At 36.6% G+C, this 22,275-nt stretch overlaps 8 protein-coding genes across 14 annotated transcripts; 4 read left to right on the forward strand and 4 right to left on the reverse strand.

Moving 5' to 3' along the window:
- Positions 1-17: 17 nt before the first annotated feature.
- On the reverse strand, positions 18-536 carry AT5G59110 (subtilisin-like serine protease-like protein; the record flags this gene model as incomplete). The annotated part of the gene is made up of 1 exon (NM_125301.1): positions 18-536. The coding sequence occupies one exon, from the start codon at positions 534-536 to the stop codon at positions 18-20; it is 519 nt and encodes a 172-aa protein (NP_568897.1).
- A 623-nt stretch (positions 537-1,159) lies between these two features.
- Positions 1,160-4,571, reverse strand: SBT4.13 (subtilase 4.13). Its single transcript, NM_125302.5, has 10 exons — positions 4,419-4,571; positions 4,204-4,298; positions 4,014-4,105; positions 3,679-3,931; positions 3,023-3,509; positions 2,835-2,932; positions 2,517-2,732; positions 2,314-2,425; positions 2,027-2,234; positions 1,160-1,932 (listed from the first exon to the last, which is right to left on the reverse strand). The coding sequence occupies exons 1-10, from the start codon at positions 4,506-4,508 to the stop codon at positions 1,385-1,387; spliced, it is 2,199 nt and encodes a 732-aa protein (NP_568898.2). The 5' UTR covers positions 4,509-4,571; the 3' UTR covers positions 1,160-1,384.
- A 1,896-nt stretch (positions 4,572-6,467) lies between these two features.
- On the reverse strand, positions 6,468-10,337 carry AT5G59130 (Subtilase family protein; the record flags this gene model as incomplete). 4 transcript variants are annotated; one of them, NM_001345337.1, is made up of 10 exons in its annotated part: positions 6,468-7,239; positions 7,337-7,541; positions 7,629-7,740; positions 7,831-8,040; positions 8,134-8,231; positions 8,314-8,797; positions 9,155-9,407; positions 9,725-9,816; positions 9,900-9,994; positions 10,078-10,337. In NM_001345337.1, 10 exons carry the CDS (start codon positions 10,177-10,179, stop codon positions 6,680-6,682), a joined length of 2,211 nt encoding a protein of 736 aa, NP_001330157.1. In that variant the 3' UTR covers positions 6,468-6,679. The 4 variants fall into 4 exon arrangements, with proteins under 4 accessions (NP_001330157.1, NP_001330156.1, NP_001190568.1 ...); NM_001203639.1 differs by having other exon boundaries at positions 6,586-7,239; positions 7,861-8,040; positions 10,078-10,208; NM_125303.2 differs by having other exon boundaries at positions 6,635-7,239; positions 9,155-9,395; positions 10,078-10,179.
- Positions 10,338-10,798: 461 nt separating this feature from the next.
- Positions 10,799-12,201, reverse strand: AT5G59140 (BTB/POZ domain-containing protein). The gene is made up of 3 exons (NM_125304.4): positions 12,014-12,201; positions 11,638-11,743; positions 10,799-11,262 (listed from the first exon to the last, which is right to left on the reverse strand). Exons 1-3 carry the CDS (start codon positions 12,117-12,119, stop codon positions 11,184-11,186), a joined length of 291 nt encoding a protein of 96 aa, NP_568900.1. The 5' UTR covers positions 12,120-12,201; the 3' UTR covers positions 10,799-11,183.
- A 772-nt stretch (positions 12,202-12,973) lies between these two features.
- On the forward strand, positions 12,974-14,977 carry RABA2D (RAB GTPase homolog A2D). Of its 2 annotated transcripts, NM_125305.5 has the most exons (3): positions 12,974-13,235; positions 13,327-13,510; positions 14,244-14,977. In NM_125305.5, exons 2-3 carry the CDS (start codon positions 13,346-13,348, stop codon positions 14,730-14,732), a joined length of 654 nt encoding a protein of 217 aa, NP_200723.1. In that variant the 5' UTR covers positions 12,974-13,235; positions 13,327-13,345; the 3' UTR covers positions 14,733-14,977. The 2 variants fall into 2 exon arrangements, with proteins under 2 accessions (NP_200723.1, NP_001330077.1); NM_001345338.1 differs by having other exon boundaries at positions 12,988-13,235; positions 13,327-14,970.
- Positions 14,978-15,723: 746 nt separating this feature from the next.
- Positions 15,724-18,328, forward strand: TOPP2 (type one serine/threonine protein phosphatase 2). 3 transcript variants are annotated; one of them, NM_180887.5, is made up of 4 exons: positions 15,724-16,259; positions 16,763-17,322; positions 17,417-17,599; positions 17,875-18,328. In NM_180887.5, the coding sequence occupies exons 1-3, from the start codon at positions 16,055-16,057 to the stop codon at positions 17,588-17,590; spliced, it is 939 nt and encodes a 312-aa protein (NP_851218.1). In that variant the 5' UTR covers positions 15,724-16,054; the 3' UTR covers positions 17,591-17,599; positions 17,875-18,328. The 3 variants fall into 3 exon arrangements, with proteins under 3 accessions (NP_851218.1, NP_001032103.1, NP_200724.1); NM_001037026.1 differs by having other exon boundaries at positions 15,825-16,259; positions 17,417-17,602; positions 17,875-18,117; NM_125306.2 differs by having other exon boundaries at positions 15,825-16,259; positions 17,417-18,092.
- Positions 18,329-18,475: 147 nt separating this feature from the next.
- AT5G59170 (Proline-rich extensin-like family protein) lies at positions 18,476-19,610 on the forward strand. Its single transcript, NM_125307.2, has one exon. The coding sequence runs from the start codon at positions 18,533-18,535 to the stop codon at positions 19,397-19,399; it is 867 nt and encodes a 288-aa protein (NP_200725.1). The 5' UTR covers positions 18,476-18,532; the 3' UTR covers positions 19,400-19,610.
- A 233-nt stretch (positions 19,611-19,843) lies between these two features.
- NRPB7 (DNA-directed RNA polymerase II) lies at positions 19,844-21,793 on the forward strand. Its single transcript, NM_125308.4, has 6 exons — positions 19,844-20,102; positions 20,678-20,843; positions 20,929-20,979; positions 21,079-21,144; positions 21,238-21,306; positions 21,402-21,793. The coding sequence occupies exons 1-6, from the start codon at positions 19,987-19,989 to the stop codon at positions 21,462-21,464; spliced, it is 531 nt and encodes a 176-aa protein (NP_200726.1). The 5' UTR covers positions 19,844-19,986; the 3' UTR covers positions 21,465-21,793.
- The last annotated feature ends 482 nt before the right edge of the window (positions 21,794-22,275 follow it).

A 22,275-nucleotide genomic window follows, 5' to 3' on the forward strand; every position in this document is an offset into this window, starting at 1 on the left:
AAACTGAAGTGCCCTTATCAATAGGCACCATCAATATAAATAACAATAGGGCTTCTCACATTATGTGTGCCATCAGACCATATTAGATTTGCAGATGAAGGCAGTTTTGGATCGCTATCGCTACCTGTGACAGTCACCGTGAAAGACTTCTTTTCACTCACCGTCTTAAAAGACAGAACACTAGGTGTGACCTTGACGTTGAGCTTTGATCCTTGATTTAAGACCACCTTTGATTTGTATGTTGAGTTGGGCGTTCCAACATTAGTGACAGTTCTGTTGAAAGTCACTGTGAGTGAGCTTTCAGATCTTCGCAATTGAGCTGACATTGAAGGATAGTTGAGGTTTCTTGGTAAGGTTTTGTTTTCTTTAGTGCAAGTAATTGTTTCACCAGCTATGAGTGCAAGGGTATCCGCAGTGTAATTCAAGCCGCAGAGAAAAGCAATGTGATCTGCTTTGTCCATTTCATAGACGAGTCCAGGATTTGTCGCAGCTATTGGATCGACATGACCAGCTCCATAAGTTGCTCGTTTACCCATTTCTCTACAAAATATCTAAAGTTAATTCTCTAATTTCTATGGAGATCAACATGAAGGATATATATATATATATAGAAATAGATCATGTATGCACCCTGTAAAAGTTCTTCTAATTCTATTTTTTCTTTAGAAAGTTAATTACAATTCATTATAAAGTTATAATACAAGATATTATAATCTAATGATATCATTAACTAAAATTAAAGTTAAGTTGACCAAAAAAATAATAATAATAATTAAAATAAAAAGTTAAAAACTAGTACTACAATTCATTAATCTAATGATATCCTTGTATTTGTACAAGTTTAGAGAAACATATTTACTTTTTTCTTTCTTGGAAAACTTTTACTTGGAAAAAATATTTACTTGGCCAAAAAGAATAACCTCATACTGGCTTTCCCCCTTCATTGATATTTTGCACTCACTTTTGAGAAAATCTAACTATATTTTTCAAAAAGAAAAATAAAAGTTTACAGAAAATCTTGTAAAACATAAATAATAATCAATTTCTTAACACTTATCAAATCCAGATTCGCTTTAAAAAATGTTTAGTATCTTGTGAACCCTGCAATGGACTTTGATCTCAAGATGCGATTATGATTTTCCTGTATTCAGGTTATAGAAAAAATTATTTCAATATTATTGCTGGCAGAAACCTTTGCATTTGAACAAAATATGATTAAAAAAACAAAGCATCTCGATTATCCAATTAGCGTATCTCAAGACATCAACGTACATAGAGGAAGCCGAGACATCACAGAGCAATAAGATAACTAAAACATAGAATGAAGAAACATTACAACAATAAAAAATTATTTATGACGATGGTGTGAATTGATGATGACTCTTCAGTAATCACTAGTATAAACAACAATGGGACTTCTCACGTTATGGGTACCGTCAGACCAGATCAGATTTGCAGACGAAGGCACTTCAGAGTCGAGATTGCTGCCGGTAACAGTAACCGTAAAAGATTGCTTCTCGTTCACAGTCTTAAAAGACAGAACACTAGGTGTGATCTTAACGTCGAGCTTAGATCCGTGACCCGCCACTACCTTTGATGTGTATGTAGAGTTTGGCGTGCCAACATTAGTCAAGGTTCTGTTGAACGTTACAGTGAAGGTGGTACCAGATCCTGACAATTTGGCAGACATTGAAGGATAGTTGAGGTTTCTTGGTAGGATTTTTTTTGCTTCGGAGCAAGTGACGGTTTCACCAGAGATGACTTTCAGGACTTGCGAAGTGTAGTTCATGCCGCAGAGAAAGGCGATGTGGTCTGATTTGTCTAATTCATAGACAAGTCCAGGATTTGAAGCGGCTATCGGGTCGACATGTCCAGATCCATAAGCAAACTCTGTCGATGCGATGCCAGTTCCAGTAGCATTAACAGGCCAAGCTGCAAATATTGGTTAAGAAACCAAATAAGAACAGAGCGACAAAGGTTACTTGTGGGACAAGAAAGTAAATATTGGATATATTTTTTCGCTTACCGGTTGTCATGATGGCAGATTGAATCATGGAAGGAGACCATTTAGGGTTGAACGTTTTGACATAAGCAGCCACTCCTGCAACGTGCGGACAAGACATTGAAGTTCCGGAAAGAACAGAGTACTTCACATGTCTGGTGTCATCTTGAGACGGTTCACCAGCAGGTGAATATGCAGCAAGAATCTCCACTCCCGGTGCTGTTATATCTGGCTGCAATTCATCCACCACTGTCTCTCAGACCAAATAAATTATAAACAGAATCAATATGAAAATTGTTTTGTATAATTACCTTGAGAATATCAACCGCAATGGTGTTTGGACCGCGAGAAGAGAAGGAAGCAATAACAGGAGATGTCCGATTAAAGATTGCTTCAGTTTTTAGAACAATCGCTTGTGGAGAGCTGAGAAGACAAACACAAATCTATTTCAGAATAAAGATGGATAAATCTAAAGCTGATGTATAAAGCATAGAGAAGATGATTGTTAATTTACTCAGTGGACTCAAGGTAAGAGACAAGAGACTCAAAGTCTTCTGTTAGTAAACCAGCGGCAGGTAAAGGGTGAATGAAGGCTACGTCTGGTTTAGGGGTTCTATAAATGAGTCCAACAGCTCCAACTGATTCAACTATCTTCAAACCACCCGGACCACCACACACTAAGATCTTTCCCTTCACACGGGATTTGTCTACACACGATAGCTCACAAAGCCTGAAGAATAATTGATCTCATTACATTAGAAATTTGATTTTTAAAAAAAACAATCTAGGTCACCGTTAAAATTAAGATTTTATTTGGTAGGGAGGAAGTTACCCTGCGGATTCTGCGTCGCAAGCAGAGGAAGCGGCAGATTTTCCGTACACTAGAGGGTAATCCTTTCCTTTCATTTCGTAAGCATTCACTGACTTCCCCTGTTATGGAAAAGGAACAGAGGATTCATTGGTAACTAAAGAGAGAAAGATTACTATATGACAGAAATGGGAGTGTTACTTGATACTTACGACAAGTGTCTTGCCATTTCCGAGAACAACTTTGGTGACAAACCCACGGTTAGTGGTACTGGCTGCAACAGTTAAGATCCACGGCGCTACGCCCGATACTGAGATTGGTTTTGGACCGCTGTTACCGGCGGAATTCACAGTGAGAACCCCTTTGGCCATAGCGTGAAAAGCCCCGATCGCAATCGGGTCATTTTGGAACATGGACGCAGTTTTATCTCCGATAGAGATGGTGATGAGGTCTACTCCATCAGCAATCGCGTCATCGAATGCAGACAGTAGAGCTTCCGAACTACACCCTGTCGGGGTGCAGACTTTGTAAGCGGCTACTCTAGAGGCTGGAACACCACCTCTTACGGTTCCATTGCCGATTCCAAAGAAGCTTGCGTCCACAACTGCGTTTCCAGCCGCCGTGGACGCAGTGTGTGTACCGTGTCCGTCCATGTCCCTAGTACCTTCGCTTGTGTAGTCTCTTGCCCCAATCAACTTGCTGAAATATTATTATAAACAGATCAACAACATTAGCTTTCCTTTTTCACAACTTATGTTAACCTCGACCAACAGTACTACTCTTTTTTTATCAGAATAAAAAACAACAATTTTTTTTTTTTTTGGTAGAAAACAATATTAATCTTTAAATTAAGTTAAAGAGTAATTACTTGTTGCATGTGAAGTTTTTGCCGCCGGAACAAACACCTTTCCATTTCTGAGGAGGAGGACCAAAGCCTTTGTCCGAAAAGCTCTGAGATTCCGGCGTGATCCCACTGTCGATAACTCCAATAATTGTATCACTTTCGACGGTAGGGTTCCTCTTCGTCTTTATTCCTTCCTTTAACCCCATGAAGTCCCAAGACGTCGTCGTTTGAAGTTGTAACTTCTTGTTTGGGAATACAGAAACAACTCCCACCATTTCTAAGAATACACAAAAGAGTTTAATTGTTTAACATTTAGAATTAATTTCAACATAAGTATGTCTCGATCGAAGAACACTCACTGGCAACTCTTTCTCGTTCCGACTCAGTGAGCCTGGCCGCAAAACCGTTGAAACTCCTCTTGTAACTTCTCACCAGACGACCTTCGATCGAACTAGAAAATATATATCACGTATTAAAATCTTCGTAACGGTATTTAAATTTAATTATAACTAAAACCATAATTAGAGAGATGAATTAATCAAAACACACCTTTCTCCGGTGACCTCTTGAAGAATATTCATGTGGTCGGACGTTGGTGTGTAGTCCGCTCGGGACGAAAGTGAGCCCATGTAGACTATATACACCTTCATGGATCAGATATCATAATCAAGATCACCATGTATATATAACGGATGATCACATGGAGAAGCAACAGTTCATCATAATAAATTAATAATGATATGAATCATCGACAATTTTTATACCTGTTTATCATCTGTGACAGCTGAAACTGAACTCAAGAACAAAACAAGTAGACATGAGAGGAGGCTAGAGGAAGCTGCTAGCGTCGCCATTTGCTTGAAAGAAAATTACTGTAATGTTTAGTGTCTATTATGATGAACATGAAAAGATCTTTATATAGGAGAGATCATACATGCACCGTGTCAAAAGAAAAAAGAAAAAAATCTAATGCAACTCCTCGGATTTTGTCTTTAATTGATACTTTAAATTGTTATAAATAAGATCAAATTAGATCTTACTCTAATTTTAATAAAATCTGTATCAATTAAATGATAACACTCTTTACAGTTTTAGGAATCATATCTATCTAGGGATCTATTTACTCACAGTTAATATGAACTCAATTAAAGAAAAAGCAAACTTTTGGATTAGTTTCCGATTTTTTTAGTTAATAATAAAGAAGGAAGAAAATCACAAATTATACAATTGAATTGTGTTCTTTGACGTACAATTGAATTATTTTTCTTGTTGAATATACTAAATATTGAATAAGAAGGAAAGAAAACGAATAGGTGACTATTTATTATTTGCCACGTAGTACAATTATATTAGAAGTTAATTTATTAGCAGTTTAATTAGCTGATTTGGTGAATGGACGTTACACATCGTTCACATGAAAGTTGTATAACCAGTCAATGTATTTAGCCTTTCTTTAAGGACTAATAACGATTGCTATTACTAGGTCTATCCAGTTAATGTATTTAGTACCTTGTTTAAAGAATAATAGTGAACCAATAAATGATTACTTGGGTTGTGGACAATTAATTATAAATAAATTATCTTATTTCAGTTACGTTTTATTTAATTTGTTGACATTATTTTCCATAATATTACGTTTCATGCCACCACAATAACTTTGCCAGTTTCGACTCCGTTTAGTATTCTACCAAATAAGATATATTGTTTGATATCTTGCACTTTTTATTAACAAGTGTATGTGTTAAATTCCTCACAAATTGCAGTTGTATGAGCTATAATGTCTAACTCTTTGATTATACATTAAGGATATTAATATTTTATAAAATTGTAGGATATTAAGAATATTATATAATTAGTGTTTAAACTTTCATGCTACTACAAAATAATATCAATATTAAGATATTTTAAATATAGTTCCATACATATATATATTTCATAAGAGTATAATATAGGAATATTTGGAGTATAGAAATAAATCATACGTACATATATTCTAGAGTACTGTTAACTGATTATAAATTTATTGGAATTAAATATGTTTAAAGATTCTCAATAGCAAAAGAAAGGAAGAAGATAGTGATAGACGTTCATTGTTTGGGTAATTTTTTCGTTTTCGAGAACTAACGAACCATGTGATATGTGTAAGCACTAAGCAGAGTCGTGCGTGCCCACCTTTATAAACAAGAAACATTCGTCTACGGCACAGTTTTTTTTTTTTTTTTTTGTGATGTCTTATTTTGAAATTGATATATTAAAGTAAAGTGGTGAACATCTCACAGTTTGACACTTATACCATATACCTAACTTCTATGGAAAATTTAAAAAAAAATGTAGAGCGTTATATGAATATTTTTTTAAAATAAAAAATGTTCTATGAATATAAGAAATAGACCAAATTTTCAATTCTTTGGGATTCCAAAGTTCTAGAAGCCTAGAACCTTGTGTGTACGCATGATAGGCAGAAGATTTTCCCCCGAAAGCTCTTTACCTTAACATGTCCTAAAATGCTCATCTCCTATCAGTAGACTTTCCAAACAGCATTTTGATTGTTTGTTAGTTTCGGGCCTTCTGGCGTAAGATCGTATACTCCACTAGAATCCGTTCGTCCTTAAGAAAAAGGCGAGAAACTTAACTATAACAAAGATCATGAAAATTAACAAAGAGTTATATACATATATATCAAATGTATGTATAATTATTCATTAAGGTTATATATAGATATATGTATTTCTATACCATTAGTTAATTATGTAGGTCTTCATATTTTCAAAGTTGACTAATTTATTTTTAAATTTTTGGTCGAGAGAAGTTGACGAAACTATAACTGTAATGTTTCCTTCTCCATAATATTACATTGTTTACTTTTTTTTTCAGTTCGTGACATGTGTTATGTTGAATACAATAAGAGGAACATGTCCAATGAGATAACACAACAGTTGAATCATCTTATTCAATGTCCTTAGACATCAACAAACATTCATACTATAACCAAAATTGAATAATTTATAACATCAACAATAATGGTTTATGATGAAGATGGTTGTGAGAAGTCACCAGTATAAACAACAATGGGGCTTCTCACATTATGAGTTCCATCAGACCAAATTAGATTTGCAGACGAAGGCAGTTCTGAATGGAGCTCACTGGCCGAAACAGTCACAGTGAAAGACTGCTTCTCGTTCATCGACTTCATAGATAGAACACTAGGTGAGACCTTGACGTTGAGCTTAGATCCGTGATTTAAGACAACTTTTGATTTGTATGTAGAGTTTGGGGTACCAACGTTGGTGACGGTTCTGTTGAAAGTGACGATGAAGGAGATATTAGATCCGGATAATTTAGCCGACATTGATGGATAGTTGAGGTTTCTAGGTGAGATTTTTTCACTGCAAGTGACGGCTTCACCAGAGATGAGTTTCACGGTAGTCTTATTGTAGTTCATGCCGCAGAGGAAGGCAAAGTAATCTGTTTTGGTTATCTCATAGACGAGTCCAGGATTAGTAGCAGCTATTGGGTCTACATGACCTGCTCCATAAGCAAACTCGGTTGATGCATAGCCAGATTGAGAAGCATTCATCGACCAAGCTGTGAGATCGACAAAGAACAGAGCATGAACAAAAGTTGATGGTTTTCTTGCGAGACAAGAAAGTATGTTTTATTACTTATGGTAATTTTTCTTTACCTGTTGTCATAATAGCAGATTTGATCATGGAAGGGGACCATTGAGGATGAAACGTCTTGACGTAGGCGGCTACGCCTGCAGCATGTGGACAAGACATTGAAGTTCCGGATTCAACAGAGTATTTCACATAAGCGGTGTCATAAAACGGTGATGCCCTAAGTGAATTTGCAGCCAAAATTTCCAATCCTGGTGCTGTTATATCCGGCTGCATTTTCATTCACCACTTTCTCAGATAGAAAAAAAAGAGAGATTAATCTAAGCAATAAGCATAACCAGTATATATCATATATACCTTGAGAATATCAGCAACAATGATGTTTGGACCGCGAGAAGAGAAGGATAGAATTTTAGGAGCTGTCTGATAAAAGATTGACTCACTTTTTAAAACAGCCGCTTCTGGGGACCTAAAGGTTCAAGCTCAAGAAAAATGAGGATAAAGAGAAACATATACACAACAAAGCGTATAATTCAACAGAGAGAAGATGACTGTTTACTTTTCGGACTTAAAGTAAGAGAGGACAGACTCAAAGTCATCTTTTTGTAAGCCAGATACAGGTAAACCGTTGATTTGGGCCCAGTCTGAACCATCTTCAAAAATGGCTGCAACGGCTCTCTTTGTATAGGCTACGTAGGGAAGAAATCTATTGCACACCAAAATCTTTCCCTTCACCAGGGATGCGTCAAGACACTCTGGCGTGCAATCCCTGAAAGAATATAGAAAAACCTCATCATCACCAATCAGAAATCTAAAAGTATTTCTAGGTCATACGCTTAGTGTTTCTTGTGTAAGAAGTTACTCGGCGCATTTCGCTTGCGAGAGAGACAAAGCAGCAGATTTTCCATACACCAGGGGGAACTTCTTTCCTTTTAGATCAAAACCATTCACTGATTTCCCCTATTAGAAAAAAGAAAAAGAGAAGAGCCACAAATTAAAGATACTACGATAACAGGAAATGAGAGTGTTACTTGATACTTACGACAAGTGTCTTGCCGTCACCGAGAACCACTTTGCTGACAAACTCACGGTTCGCTGTGCTGGCTGCAACAGTTAACAGCCACGGTGCTAAGCTCGTGATTGAGGCCGTATCCGGACCAGTGTTACCAGCAGCGTTCACAGTGAGGATCCCTTTGGACATAGCGTGAAAAGCTCCAATTGCGATCGGGTCTTTCTCGAACGGGTACACATTAATATCACCTATAGAGATGGTGATGATGTCAACACCATCGGAAATGGCATCATCGAACGCAGAAAGTATTGCATCATCTCTACATTCCCCGGCGCAGACTCTGTAAACAGCGATTCTAGAGGCTGGAACTGCACCTCTCACCGTTCCATTTCCGATCCCAAAGAAGCTGGTATTCGCGACTGCGTTGCCAGCCGCAATGGACGCCGTGTGTGTACCGTGGCCAGTAGAGTCCCTAGCATCTCCTGGTGAGTAGTGTCTTGCCCCAATCAGCTTGCTGTAAAAATGACTAATATATATCAATCTCTGCCCCCAAAAAGTAAGCAAGACTTTTCATTCAACCCCCGAAGTCTAAGCTTTTGACACGTAACGTCTTACCTTAGACTATACGTAAGCTTGTGAAAAAAGAAACTAAAAATATTTTCATGTTGTCATAGGATATATATATGTTTTCCTTTCATTTGCATTTGGCATCTACGATTAACAATAAGTTTTGCTTAAAATGTTTAAATTGTGAGCTCATTGGAAACATGTCAGCTATATAGAAAACTTATGTAAACGCACACAATGAAGGTTTGATCAACTTCTAACATCTATATAAGTTTTAAATTAAAGAGCGGAGAAACAGATTTACTTATTGCAGGTGAAGTTCTTGCCGCCAGCACAAATGCCCTTCCATTTCTTTGGAGGAGGACCAAAGCCTTTGTCAGAAAAGCTTTCGGATTCCGGCCAGATTCCACCGTCAAAGACTCCGATAATTGTATCACTCTCCACAGAAGGATTCCGCTTCGTACCTTTTCCTTCCTTTAGTCCCATGAAGTCCCAAGACGCCGACGTTTGGAGTTTTAATTTCTTGTTTGGAAACACAGAAACAACTCCCTCCATATCTAACAATATAACAGGAAGGGTTTTAGGCTTCACCGATCGAGTCAATTTCTTTTTGTTTCATGTTTACATGTTAAAAAAATCAAAGAGGTTCTAAATCATTTAAATAAAAAAGAGTTTCATGCACATTTTCATGAAATTAGTTTTGAAGATGCAAATGCAAACACTTGCTTCCGTTTGTGTATGATATTTACGTTGAAAACTAACATAAATATGGCTTCAGATGATATATGGATCACTTGAAAAGATACACACTAAAAGTAAATACAAGCAAGTTTGTTCATCGTTAAAGACTATTTATGTGTGGAAGAACACTCACCGGCTACTCGTTCTCGTTCTGACTCGGTGAGTCGGGCCACAAACCCGTTAAAACTCCTCTTGTAACTTCTCACCAAACGACCTTCGATCGAACTAGAATAATTGTATATCTCATTGTTAAAAATACTCATAATTTAAAGTAATAATGATGAGAAGATGAATAAATCAAATCACACCTCTCTCTGGCGACCTCTTGAAGAATATTCATGTGATGCGACATTGGTGTGTAGTCCGCTCGAGAAGGAAGTGAACCCATGTAGACGATATACACCTTAATTTAACGAGAATCATCTTTTATCAACAACGAATGATCTAGAAAACAAGAGATTTTGATCATTGAATATAATAGTAAACCTGTTTATCTTGATGACCATGTGTGACTGCTAAGACTGAATTCAAGAACAACAAGACAATAAGAAATGAGTGGAAGCTAGAGAAAGCTCCTCGTTTTGCCATCTCAATTGATTGGTTTATAATTTCTGTGGGGATCAAGATGGAAAGGCTGTTTATATATTAGATAGTACATGGACCAAGTAAAGAAAATAATCTAATTTTCTGTTTCTCCGCTTAATGTTGTTTCTTTTGCCCAAACGGTTTTCAAAAAAGTTGTTTTTATGTACTCATAATCATATACAACGGGAGAATTTTATTTTTTTTCGATGTGGTAAGTCACCATATTTTTGGAATCTATAACGATAGTAACATGTTGTCAGTTCCAATAAAAAATATCTCAAAGAGTACAACAAACCGACACTAATGTGTGACTTAGGATTGGTATTTGTGGCATGGGAAGGGTCGTCAGGATTGAGAGAGGAGTGGTCCAATAGTTTGGGGCCTAAACGTGCTTACGACTTTTGGAACAATTTGGAGGCAGAAGCAACCAACAGCTTCGTCTTGGATAATGTGCCTAGACGATCTTGGTTTAGAGAATGTGATTGATATTTGAGAGTGATGCAAGTGTTCTGTTTCGGGCAGTTAATGATGAAGCAAGCCTGGCCCATCTCTGCAGAGCCTTTACACGAGATATCATAGGAAAAGACAAAGACAACGAACCAGCACATGTGTGCTGATTTCATTGCGAAAATAGCACTTTCTTTTGTGTATTATGCCGTTTTAGATAAGTGTATTTCCGATTTGCTTCCACCAATTATTGAGATGAATAGTCACACACTTTTGTATTCTGTCTAATAAAGTAGAGAAATTTTCAAGGGATTCGGCACCAAACCAAATCATTATTAGAATAGAATGTTACAAAGCTTTGATAAGTTCTTTGCATATAAGTAACTAGTAACGCGGACGCCACAAGAACTTTGATGTTGCAGTTAAAAACTAACAGCTAGTAAAGAAGTACATGACTTTTCCTTAGAGCTATTCAATAGTTCTTCTTGAACCCAATGCAGATTTATCCTTTTGATTCACACAAGTCGAATAAGATTCAACAGCGTTATCCTTTTCATTCTTCAAGTGTGAAGATAGTTAGCAGCCATCATCAGCTCTAGAGTCAGTTCAGGCTCAATATGAAACTCTGTCTCTTTGCCTCTGTCAAAAGATGGAACATATGCATAACAGTAGTTAAAGACTATACAACTATAAAAAGAGAGAAAGATAGGAGTGGAGGAGCGGTAAAAGAAGAATCCAATTCTAGAAAACAGTAACACTTTCAATACATTGGTTCATAGAGATAAACTAATGAGACTAAACGCAGGACAGTGCAATGAGGTAAAGAGTTGCAATGTAACTATATCCCCAAAGGATGCGTATGCGTTCATTCTTATCGACTGATCCACTAAAGTGAAACTTGGATAGTTACAAACAGCGATGCGATTCTGAAGAAAACTAACAGAGACTACTACAATGCCATGTTCTAGAGATCAATGTAGAGCAAGAGGTGAAAAGCGAGTTAGATAATGGAACCTGGAGTATTGAAGAGACCAGTAGAAGTACTGGCAAATCTTCTCTAGTATTGTGGTGCTTATATCAGGGAAAGTCACTACGCCATCTTTCGATTCCGAGAAACCACCTACCATACCAAATAACAACAGAATTACTAAATTTAGCATCTACATAATGAAATTGAGAATGATCTTATGAATTTGGACTTGCTTCTTTATTCAAATTACGTAATTGAATTTCCGATTGAGCATAATCTCTCGCTAAATTTCTCTCAAATTGAGGCCAATTCACAACTAAATCAGATTAAGTATCACAGAATCCATCAAATCCAAGTAAGATGACTAGATCAGAATCTTGATTACGATCACCAACTCTACAACAAAAGAGGAGAAGAAACCTGGAGAAGTGAGCATGCTTCGGATAGTCTGAGAAACCATAGCGGCTTCTCTGTCGATGACGAACTCGAAACCTTCCATGCTTATCAACTTCACCGTCTCTCTCATCTTCGTCGTCGTCGTCGGCTTAAGCTTTCCTCTCTTTCTCTCTACCGCGGCGTGGTTTCTTAACTCGCAAAGACCGACTAAGTTATTGGTTGATCCCAAACTATTATGGGCTCAATTTCAAACGAGGCCCATTATGAATTATGATGTCTACATAATCTTGTTATTAGCCCACTAAAATCACCCTATTCGGTCCTTTTTAGCTGAAATTTATTCCAATCCTTTTTTTTATCCGTTTTTAATTGAAATTCAAAAGAACTATTTTGAGAAATGACTAATTTGTAAATAATGCGGTTCAGTATAAATTATGAAATTTTTGATAATTCAAAAGAACCAAATTCTGACATTTTCAAAGTTATAGAAAACAAACTTAAAGACGAAAGAAACCTTGGAACATTTATCAAAATCATAACCAGAGCTTTACGGGTTGGCGAAAGATGTGATTCACCTAGGAATCATACAAAATCTTTTTGATCACAAGTAAAACGAGAGATATGTATTTTACTATTTTTCTCTAATCCCAATCAGTTACACATAAACCAAAAACTTAATAAGGTTTGAGTTACTCTTTTTCAAACTTATCACCAAAAAAGTGACGTTGAAATCTTTAGTCTACTAGTATAAATGTATAATGATCAATCAACCAACAGAAAACAGATCATCACCAACACATAATTATTTGATGACTTGGCTCTTTATAATTGGCTGGTTACAATGTTAACATGAGAGTCATTACCGTATCCGATAATAACTTAAGTCATTATTTCCCATAATACCCTTGAAACAGCCACTTACTTTTTGTCAGCTGCCTACCATTTACCTGCCACCTCAGCCCCCTTTTGTCATTTTCTTTAATGCGGCGTCGTTTTATTTTCCGTATCAACTTGAAAAGCCAGTTATACAATACGACCATCATCTTCATACGTATAAACGTATTTATAAGTAAGAAATAAGAACATTCAATAACCTCTGACATTTCCTCAATTCCCTGAAAAAATTTCATAATTCAAAGAGTGTTCCTTGGAGAGAAAAGTTTCATCCTTTCAACAGATCTGAAGAGGGTCAATTGAAATTCGTTTTCACGATTCATCCGCCATTTTTCCGGGGAAAAAACAAAAGGTATGTACTTTGGGACTGGGGCTAATTTCTTTGGATCTGTCTACTTTATGAAGATCGCTTGTTGATTTCTGGGGGATATGTGTGTTTATAGGTGAGATCAAAGAGGAAAAATGGCGCATAGGGTAGAACAGGATTATGATTATTTGTTCAAGATCGTGTTGATTGGTGATTCTGGTGTCGGGAAAACAAACATCTTGTCTAGATTCACAAGGAATGAGTTTTGTTTGGAATCTAAGTCCACTATTGGTGTTGAATTCGCCACCAGAACTCTTCAGGTGATTTCTAATTTTGTAGCTTTTTTTTTCCTTTACTTTGGGAGAATGAGCAGAAAGGATAGTCTTAAATTCACAAGTGGTAATATTCAGAGAAATTTGAACAAGTATCTTGTTTTCTGAATGCGTCTGTGATCTTGACATATGTCAATTTCAAGCTATTTCTTCATTTTTAACGTGATCTCTATCTTAGGATCTAAGATTTGTGCCTTTTGGTTGGCTAGCTGCTTCATGATCTCATATTTAGGTCAACGATAGTTCATTTGATGCAGTTGTGTTCTTATTTTTACTCTTCTTACTTGTAAAGTTGCATCCTTTACATATCCTTTTTGGTCAGTCTAAGGAACATGCTTATGTTAGGTACCATGTAAGTGAAATGATCCTGTGGTGTCTTGCGCATTGAATAGTTTTAACTTTTTAAACTATTCCGTGCATTGTTCTCTCATCTTTTTGAATTTGGTTTTTTATTGCTTAGAGATTTTAATATCAAGAGAGAATCTTAGAATGTGCTGGCCATGAGTCATGAGGAATTGCTTTTGTATAGATGGTGGAGAAACCCAATGGACAAAAAGCTTCCCACAACTTGTCCCTAATTATGATTTTTTTTCCTTATCATTAAAGTCAACTCTCCATCCCTGGAGAAGTCAACGCATCAAAACATTAACATAATCAGCTGATGTATTGAAAAATGTTGATGGCTTAACTATTACTTTTTGTGTGTTTTATGTTTATACAGGTTGAAGGAAAGACTGTTAAGGCCCAGATATGGGACACTGCAGGTCAAGAGCGGTACAGAGCTATCACAAGTGCTTATTACAGAGGAGCGGTAGGTGCACTTCTTGTCTATGACATCACTAAAAGACAAACCTTTGACAATGTTCTGAGGTGGCTACGTGAACTAAGAGACCATGCGGATTCCAACATTGTGATCATGATGGCTGGGAACAAAGCTGATCTAAACCACTTGAGATCAGTTGCGGAGGAAGATGGACAGACTCTAGCTGAGACAGAAGGTCTCTCTTTCTTGGAGACATCAGCTCTTGAAGCCACCAATGTGGAGAAAGCATTTCAAACCGTGTTAGCAGAGATTTACCACATCATCAGCAAAAAAGCTTTGGCTGCTCAAGAAGCAGCGGCTGCTAATTCTGCCATTCCGGGGCAAGGAACAACGATTAACGTTGAAGACACATCTGGAGCTGGCAAAAGAGGTTGCTGCTCTACTTAATTGAAAGTTTAAACTTTCGTTTTCTATTGCTTATTCACTGTCTTTTTTTCTCTTCAAGTTTTGGGTGATGAAATGTAACAACGATGCAAGACCATGTAGAATATATATCTCTTCATTTACTCTTGTCGTACCATCTTTGATGGGTTTGTGTTCAGAAAGAAAGAAAAATGAAGAAAAAGTTTGTTATTAAACTTCTCTTATTGGTGTATCTCTCTTGAATTGGTATGTTCCGTTTAGTTCTCGTTTACAACTGTTCTTTCTCTTTTTCAACTCCGATTTAAGTTGATGTGCCTCTTAAGTCTTAACGAATACTCACAGTTTTATGAAGGGGAATAACTCTTTCTATTTTTGCCCCAAAATCTCTAGTAATTGATTACGTTGTTGACTTGTTGGAGGTAAAGAGAAAAATGTTGGTCTAGTTTTAGGTAAACGTGTGTTGTTTTAACCAAAGCCTGACTTCTTAGTTCGTATGGAAAAGGCTATATGATCTTTTAAGACAGGATATAAGATTCAAACCTAGTTTTAGCTAAACGTGTGTTGGTTTCTTTTGATACTCTTATTCAAATATTAATGTATATGTTGTGTAGTTACTGCATTTCTTTTGTATTGTCATCAAAATGTATGCACCTCTTATTTGTTTTGTAATCCATGTTATGAATCACACATATGTAAACTCTACAATATAATTTCAACCTCTTACAAAATAAAAATGAGTAAAAATCAAACTGAAATTGGCTAATATGTAAACTCATAAAATTCATTTTATTGAATATATAATAAGAAACTGACAATGAATTGGCAAAGAAAATTAGGTCATAATGAATCAAACAAAAGAACATTACTATATATATATGGAAAAAAAATATTTAAAGATCATAAGTGATAATGATGTGCTAATAGTGGGGACAAGCAAATCCATCCGAAATGCAAGAACACGGACAGAGATCATTATAACATTATGCAAAGAGAGTAGTTGCATTAACCTATTATTATTCCACTATTTTATTTTCAAAAATAAAATAAATACAAATATACAAATAAAATAAAATAACCAAAGGAAGAAAAAAAAAGAAAAAAACCCACTAACCTTCGATAAACTCAGCCATCACAGAAATTCGTTGGAAAAAAATAAATTTTTAGGGAAAAACTTTTTAGGGAAAAACTTTTTAGGTCCAAAGATCGAGAGAGAAGAGAAGATTTTGAATTTTTTTTGTTTTATAAAGTTTCGTCTTAAGCGATCGATTTTTTGTGCGAAAGATTGAAACTTTTTGGTAAGATAATTGTGTTGTGTGGTTGGATCGTGGAGGTGGGTCTTCTTTCGAATGGCGCAACAAGGGCAGGGAAGCATGGACCCTGCCGCTCTCGATGATATCATTCGTCGTTTGTTGGATTACAGAAACCCTAAGCCTGGTACCAAACAGGCTATGCTCAACGAGTCTGAGATCCGTCAGCTTTGCATCGTCTCTAGAGAGATTTTTCTTCAACAGCCTAACCTTCTTGAGCTCGAAGCTCCTATCAAGATCTGCGGTAAATTTCATCTCTTTTTCGGTTTTTGATTTATGGGTTGTTTTCGTTTTTTGGGATCTGTGGTCTTTTGTGATTGTCTTTGTTTGCTCGTTTAGCGTTGTTCGTAGATCAGCCCCCCAAAAAATAGTATTTTTTGGTTTGTTTCTCTCTCGTGTGTTTGTTTGGTCTAGTTGGTGTGGATTTGTGGAATAGCTAAGAGATGATAGAAATGTTTAATCCATCATCTGATTGCAGCAGCTGATCTCGTAACAAAGAGACAAGTTAATGGACACATAAAGATCCTTCCTTGGATTGCTCTATATTTTGGGTGAGACCTCGTGAAAAAAGGTTTAAATCATCGACAACGTTTTCGTTGAGGCTATAATGATTAGCTGTGAATATCTTAGTGATTAATGTAACCTAGGATGGATTTGTTTGTTTATCTGTTTTGTGTGTATTCCTATGTTGATTTGTCTGTTAAAATTCAGATGGATTTGTAATGGTTTTTTTTTTTTTTTTTTCAGGTGATATTCATGGACAATACTCAGATCTATTGAGGCTGTTTGAGTATGGAGGCTTCCCACCTACAGCTAACTATTTATTCTTAGGAGATTACGTAGACAGGGGCAAGCAGAGTTTGGAGACTATTTGTCTTCTGCTTGCTTACAAAATCAAATACCCTGAGAACTTTTTTCTTCTAAGAGGAAACCACGAATGTGCTTCTATTAACAGAATCTATGGATTCTATGATGAATGTAAACGTCGATTCAGTGTGAGACTCTGGAAAGTGTTTACAGATTCTTTTAACTGTCTCCCTGTTGCTGCTGTTATAGACGATAAGATATTATGTATGCACGGTGGCCTTTCTCCCGATTTGACCAACGTGGAACAGATTAAGAACATTAAGCGACCTACTGATGTTCCTGACTCTGGTTTGCTCTGTGATCTGCTTTGGTCTGATCCAAGCAAAGATGTCAAAGGTTGGGGGATGAATGACCGTGGAGTCTCTTACACGTTTGGCCCTGACAAAGTCGCGGAGTTTCTAATAAAGAATGATATGGATCTCATCTGCCGTGCCCACCAGGTTCGTCGTCTACACACTGTTCGTTTCTATTTTACTAAAGATGTCACGGAACTTCTATAAAAATATAACTGTTGTGTTTTTCTTTTTCTAAAAGGTTGTAGAGGATGGATATGAGTTTTTCGCCGATAGACAGCTTGTTACGATATTTTCTGCTCCCAACTACTGTGGTGAATTTGACAATGCTGGTGCTATGATGAGTGTTGATGAAAGTTTAATGTGCTCTTTCCAAATTCTTAAGCCTGCTGATCGAAAGCCCCGGTTCTTATGAAGTAAAGAGGTAGTTCAAGTCTTTTATACTAACTTGTGATGAGTGTTTCAATTCCTGTTTCAGTCTTTCAGATTTCCAGATTGCTATAAAAAGTTCATCATGCATTTCTTCTCAAATTACTTAGATTATGACATTTGTTCATCTTTTGCTTACACAACTTGTTTAAGATTTGATTGAGTAAAACAGAAGGGGTTTCGTTTTGAACTTTGTGAATATGAGCTCAGAGCTTGGATCTCAGATTCAATCACTTACAGGAAAACTTGTTTCATTTTTGCATGTTGCAGTTGAAACCTCGCGGGAAAGAAGAGGAAAAAGGCGATACGAAAGCGGGAGAGACATTTGAAGCTCCCTGAGACTTTGTCCGGAGGCCTTGCAAAGGCAAAAAAACATAATTTACATGTTATATTATCTTATTTGAACTCTTGCCATTTCTTTTCTCAAAACACTTTATGTTCTTATGATCTTCTCCTCTGACTCTATATAGACAGTAAAAAAAGTCTGCAAATTTTCATTCTTTTTCAACAACCAATTTCCTCAGTGTACATACTAAATTGTTCTGTATCCATACACACATATACTTGGGAAATCTTCGGTTTCATGGATTCTTCACAACTCGAAGCCTCTTTAAAAACAGATTCTTTGCTTAGTTGTTGTCGTCGCTGCAAATTATTTGACAAGTGGAGAGTTTTTGCAGAGCTAAAAAGCGAATACAAGTTGACCAAAAAAGGTCAAATCCCTGGTTCCATATGAAACTGTCAAACTTTGGACGTGCATGGATACAAAAGCTTCTGTCAGTTTACTTTCCTGGATTTAGGGTTTTAAAACCAGCTGTGAGGTTTGCTGCAATGTGGCAATGTCACTGCAATGTGTTGTATAGAGTCTTAAGTCCTCTGTTTACTTTAAAACCCGTATTTTAACTTGCTGCTATTCACAACAAGAAAAATGAAGTCTTGTCTAGCTACTTTTGCTCTCGCAGTGTTAGTAACACAAGGAAGCATTTTTAGTTTGTGTTTGGCCTCCTCTGCTTCTACAAACTCTGTTCCTAATTGGTTTCATCATTGGCCGCCGTTTAAATGGGGACCAAAATTTCCATATTCTCCACCTAAACCGCCGCCAATCGAGAAATATCCTCCACCGGTGCAGTATCCACCACCGATCAAGAAGTATCCACCGCCACCATACGAGCATCCACCGGTGAAGTATCCACCACCGATCAAGACTTACCCTCATCCGCCGGTGAAGTATCCTCCACCAGAACAGTATCCACCGCCGATTAAGAAGTATCCTCCACCAGAACAGTATCCACCGCCGATTAAGAAGTATCCTCCACCAGAACAGTATTCACCGCCTTTCAAGAAGTATCCTCCGCCAGAACAGTATCCACCACCGATCAAGAAGTATCCTCCGCCAGAACATTATCCACCGCCGATAAAAAAGTATCCTCCGCAAGAACAGTATCCACCACCGATTAAAAAGTATCCTCCGCCAGAAAAGTATCCACCCCCGATCAAGAAGTATCCTCCGCCAGAACAGTATCCACCGCCGATCAAGAAGTATCCTCCGCCAATTAAGAAGTATCCTCCGCCAGAAGAGTATCCACCACCGATCAAGACTTATCCTCATCCCCCTGTGAAGTATCCACCGCCTCCGTACAAGACTTACCCTCATCCGCCGATCAAAACTTATCCTCCTCCGAAAGAATGTCCTCCTCCGCCTGAACATTACCCTTGGCCTCCGAAAAAGAAATATCCTCCACCGGTTGAGTATCCGTCGCCGCCATATAAGAAATATCCTCCGGCTGATCCATAGTAACTCAAAACCAAACAAGGACGTGTTTGTCTATAAGTATATGTCTAGTTAAAAAACTGTTCTGTTCTTTCTGTTATGTTCTTTCTTTTTCTTATGACTTTCTGTTATGATGCATCAAATAAAGAATAAACTGTTCTGTTTTGAATTTGTTAAATAGGAGAGTGCAAGCTCAAGAACAAGCTGTTTCATAAATAAATAAAATATATTTTCTAAAATCAAGTAAAGTAAAAAAAAAATAGATATTGTACTAAATGAATAAACTTGATTCAACAAAGTTTTGTACGTTGTTATAATTTCACTTAAATAATTTAGTGCGTCAAAAAAACAAAATTAAAACGTAATTGGTCAAGGAAAAAAAAACAAGTCTCAAGGGAAAAGGAAAACAAAAAAAAAGGAAAATTTAATAAGCAATCTGGACCGTTCATACTTTTTAGATCTGACGGCTGACAGAGAACTACCATTGGGCATCTTTTATAAACAGAGAGATTTGTTTGATTCCGGTCGAACTCAAAACATAATTTGCTCTCAATAAGACATTAACAAAGTCCCAGAGGCAGAGAGAGAGAATCAGAGAGAGAGAAGTCGAGATGTTTTTCCACATAGTATTGGAGCGGAACATGCAGTTGCATCCTCGTTTCTTTGGTCGTAACCTAAAAGAAAACCTCGTATCTAAGCTCATGAAAGATGTCGAAGGCACTTGCAGGTTTTCTTTCTCTATTCACTTCTAGTAGAAAATCACCAATTTCGGATGCTTTAATCGCAAACCCTTTTCCTCAATTCTCAATTCGGATTCGTTTTCCTTAAGACAACTTCGAAAAAGTTGCATATTTTTTCGAACCCTAATCTCCGTCTAGTTCAATTTGTTAGGTTTTAGGGATTAGAGTGGATTAAATTCGAATAAAGATCGTTCTTTTAACTAAATTGTAGTCTTTCTCTGCTGCTTGTGACTAAAGTCTGATTTTTAGCAGAATTTTTTTCCAAAGGGATTTGCTTTGAAGCCTTTAGCTTTCTTAGGATTAAGATATGACTTCATCCAGCTCACTTAGATGCCTGATTGCAAATCATTCAGATCCAGTATCTTGTTTTGTATTTGATACTCAAGTCTAAAACTTTGTTCTTTAGTATAGTTCGCTTAATCCATTGCTTGTGACAGAGATTTGTATTTTGAGGCCTCTAGCTTTTTGTATTTGCTTTAGGTTTAAGATGTGAAGTTTCATCATTGCAATGTCATATTGATACTTATCAATATTTGCTCTTTTCGTTTTGTGGTATGGACAGTGGCCGACATGGATTTGTAGTGGCGATAACTGGAATAGATACAATAGGAAAGGGTTTGATCAGAGATGGGACTGGTTTTGTCACCTTTCCAGTTAAATACCAATGCGTCGTTTTCAGACCTTTCAAAGGCGAGATTTTGGAAGCTGTTGTCACTTTGGTCAATAAGGTAATGTATCTATATAGTCTTATTTTTTTAGTCAAATGTCTTTAGTGACAAATCAACCTTATGGATTTTCCTAATATTATCACAGATGGGATTCTTCGCTGAAGCTGGCCCTGTTCAGATTTTTGTGTCTAAGCATGTAAGCTTATGATCTTCCATCATGAATTTGACCTCGAGTTCATTTTTGATTCTAGGTGTTATGTACTTACTCTTGTTCTCCTCTCTTTTATCACCACAGTTGATTCCAGATGATATGGAGTTTCAAGCTGGAGACATGCCTAACTATACCACATCAGATGGATCAGTGTGTTTCTTTCTCTAGTTCTTATTTCCCAACAGTATTATATGTGTTTCATCTATCTTCAAGGAACTCATTTTTCCAATGCTTCTCTTGCAGGTTAAGATCCAGAAGGAGTGTGAAGTGAGACTAAAGATTATTGGAACAAGAGTTGATGCCACTGCGATTGTATGCACCATCTCCTCCATAACTCTAGTCACAATCCAACTTATAGTTTTTAGATTATTCTTATCAATTTACACATTTGTTTTTTGATTTTGCAGTTTTGTGTGGGTACCATCAAAGACGATTTTTTGGGAGTCATAAACGACCCTGCAGCGGCATAAAAAGTTTCAAGCAGATTTCAATTTTGGTCTTCTTTCTTTCACAGAGAATGCTGTCTTGTGATAAAGTTGTATTATAGTTGAAGTTTTGGATCTATTTAATCCGAAAGATTGGAACCACGCTTGTTGGATTTAACTTATATGCAAGTTTAGTGAACTTCGTATTTGATCAAAACTGTTGTCATTTTGAGAACAATATAGTACCGAGTAGTGGATCAAATTCTACATGTCTCAATGAAAATTGTATAATTTGAAATTGAATGGATGTTTCATTGATTGTTAGTTATATTGTTTCATATGTTGTGGAAGATATTGAAACTCTTGTTTCATACGTTGTGGTTCTGTTTATCAAATATTTGATAAATCTAAGAAAACATGTTAAAAGTCATCAATTGCTTCTCTCATTCATCAACTTTCCTTATAGGATTTGGTTTTTGGTAAGACCTCTTTGACTATCGAGTAAAATATCTAATTGTATGATATATTGACCAAAATGTACTAATTAAATTCATTGAAAGTTTTCTGAATTTTAACACATTCAATGAATTTGAAAACGCTTTTTTCAAATAAATTTCCATATAGTTTCATAACAATGATGAGTATGCAATCTATTCAATAACACATTCGTTCTCTCAGAGTCACAATCCCAACTTTGCTCTTTCTTTTAGAGTTTCACAAAATGGCTAAGCTCTCTACACCTCTCTACTTAATTTGTTTAGCATTCATCTTCACTAGAGATGTGTCTGCAAATGATTATAGACAGGCAAGTTCAAGTTCCTACTCTGTTTTGTGAGATTCCCATATGAACAACACA

The sequence above is a fragment of the Arabidopsis thaliana genome, chromosome 5 (genome assembly GCF_000001735.4).
Source record: "Arabidopsis thaliana chromosome 5, partial sequence".
NCBI classification, from domain to species: Eukaryota; Viridiplantae; Streptophyta; class Magnoliopsida; order Brassicales; family Brassicaceae; genus Arabidopsis; species Arabidopsis thaliana.

Bases quoted from the DNA above. Each gene is read 5' to 3' on its own strand.
- AT5G59140 (NM_125304.4), bottom strand. From the start codon at position 12,119: ATGAGAGAGACGGTGAAGTTGATAAGCATGGAAGGTTTCGAGTTCGTC. The intron at 11,744-12,013 runs GTTTCTTCTCCT...TTGGTATGGTAG, and splicing joins AAGCATGCTCACTTCTCCAG to GTGGTTTCTCGGAATCGAAA. The intron at 11,263-11,637 runs GTTCCATTATCT...ATCTTTTGACAG, and splicing joins TGGTCTCTTCAATACTCCAG to AGGCAAAGAGACAGAGTTTC.
- SBT4.13 (NM_125302.5), bottom strand. From the start codon at position 4,508: ATGGCGACGCTAGCAGCTTCCTCTAGCCTCCTCTCATGTCTACTTGTT. The intron at 3,932-4,013 runs GTGAGTGTTCTT...GTGTATTCTTAG, and splicing joins GGAACGAGAAAGAGTTGCCA to AAATGGTGGGAGTTGTTTCT. The intron at 2,733-2,834 runs GTAACTTCCTCC...ATTATTCTTCAG, and splicing joins TGCGACGCAGAATCCGCAGG to GCTTTGTGAGCTATCGTGTG.
- RABA2D (NM_125305.5), top strand. From the start codon at position 13,346: ATGGCGCATAGGGTAGAACAGGATTATGATTATTTGTTCAAGATCGTG. The intron at 13,511-14,243 runs GTGATTTCTAAT...ATGTTTATACAG, and splicing joins TCGCCACCAGAACTCTTCAG to GTTGAAGGAAAGACTGTTAA.
- AT5G59170 (NM_125307.2), top strand. From the start codon at position 18,533: ATGAAGTCTTGTCTAGCTACTTTTGCTCTCGCAGTGTTAGTAACACAA.
- NRPB7 (NM_125308.4), top strand. From the start codon at position 19,987: ATGTTTTTCCACATAGTATTGGAGCGGAACATGCAGTTGCATCCTCGT. The intron at 20,844-20,928 runs GTAATGTATCTA...ATATTATCACAG, and splicing joins TTGTCACTTTGGTCAATAAG to ATGGGATTCTTCGCTGAAGC. The intron at 20,980-21,078 runs GTAAGCTTATGA...TTATCACCACAG, and splicing joins AGATTTTTGTGTCTAAGCAT to TTGATTCCAGATGATATGGA.
- TOPP2 (NM_180887.5), top strand. From the start codon at position 16,055: ATGGCGCAACAAGGGCAGGGAAGCATGGACCCTGCCGCTCTCGATGAT. The intron at 16,260-16,762 runs GTAAATTTCATC...TTTTTTTTTCAG, and splicing joins AGCTCCTATCAAGATCTGCG to GTGATATTCATGGACAATAC. The intron at 17,323-17,416 runs GTTCGTCGTCTA...TTTTTCTAAAAG, and splicing joins TCATCTGCCGTGCCCACCAG to GTTGTAGAGGATGGATATGA.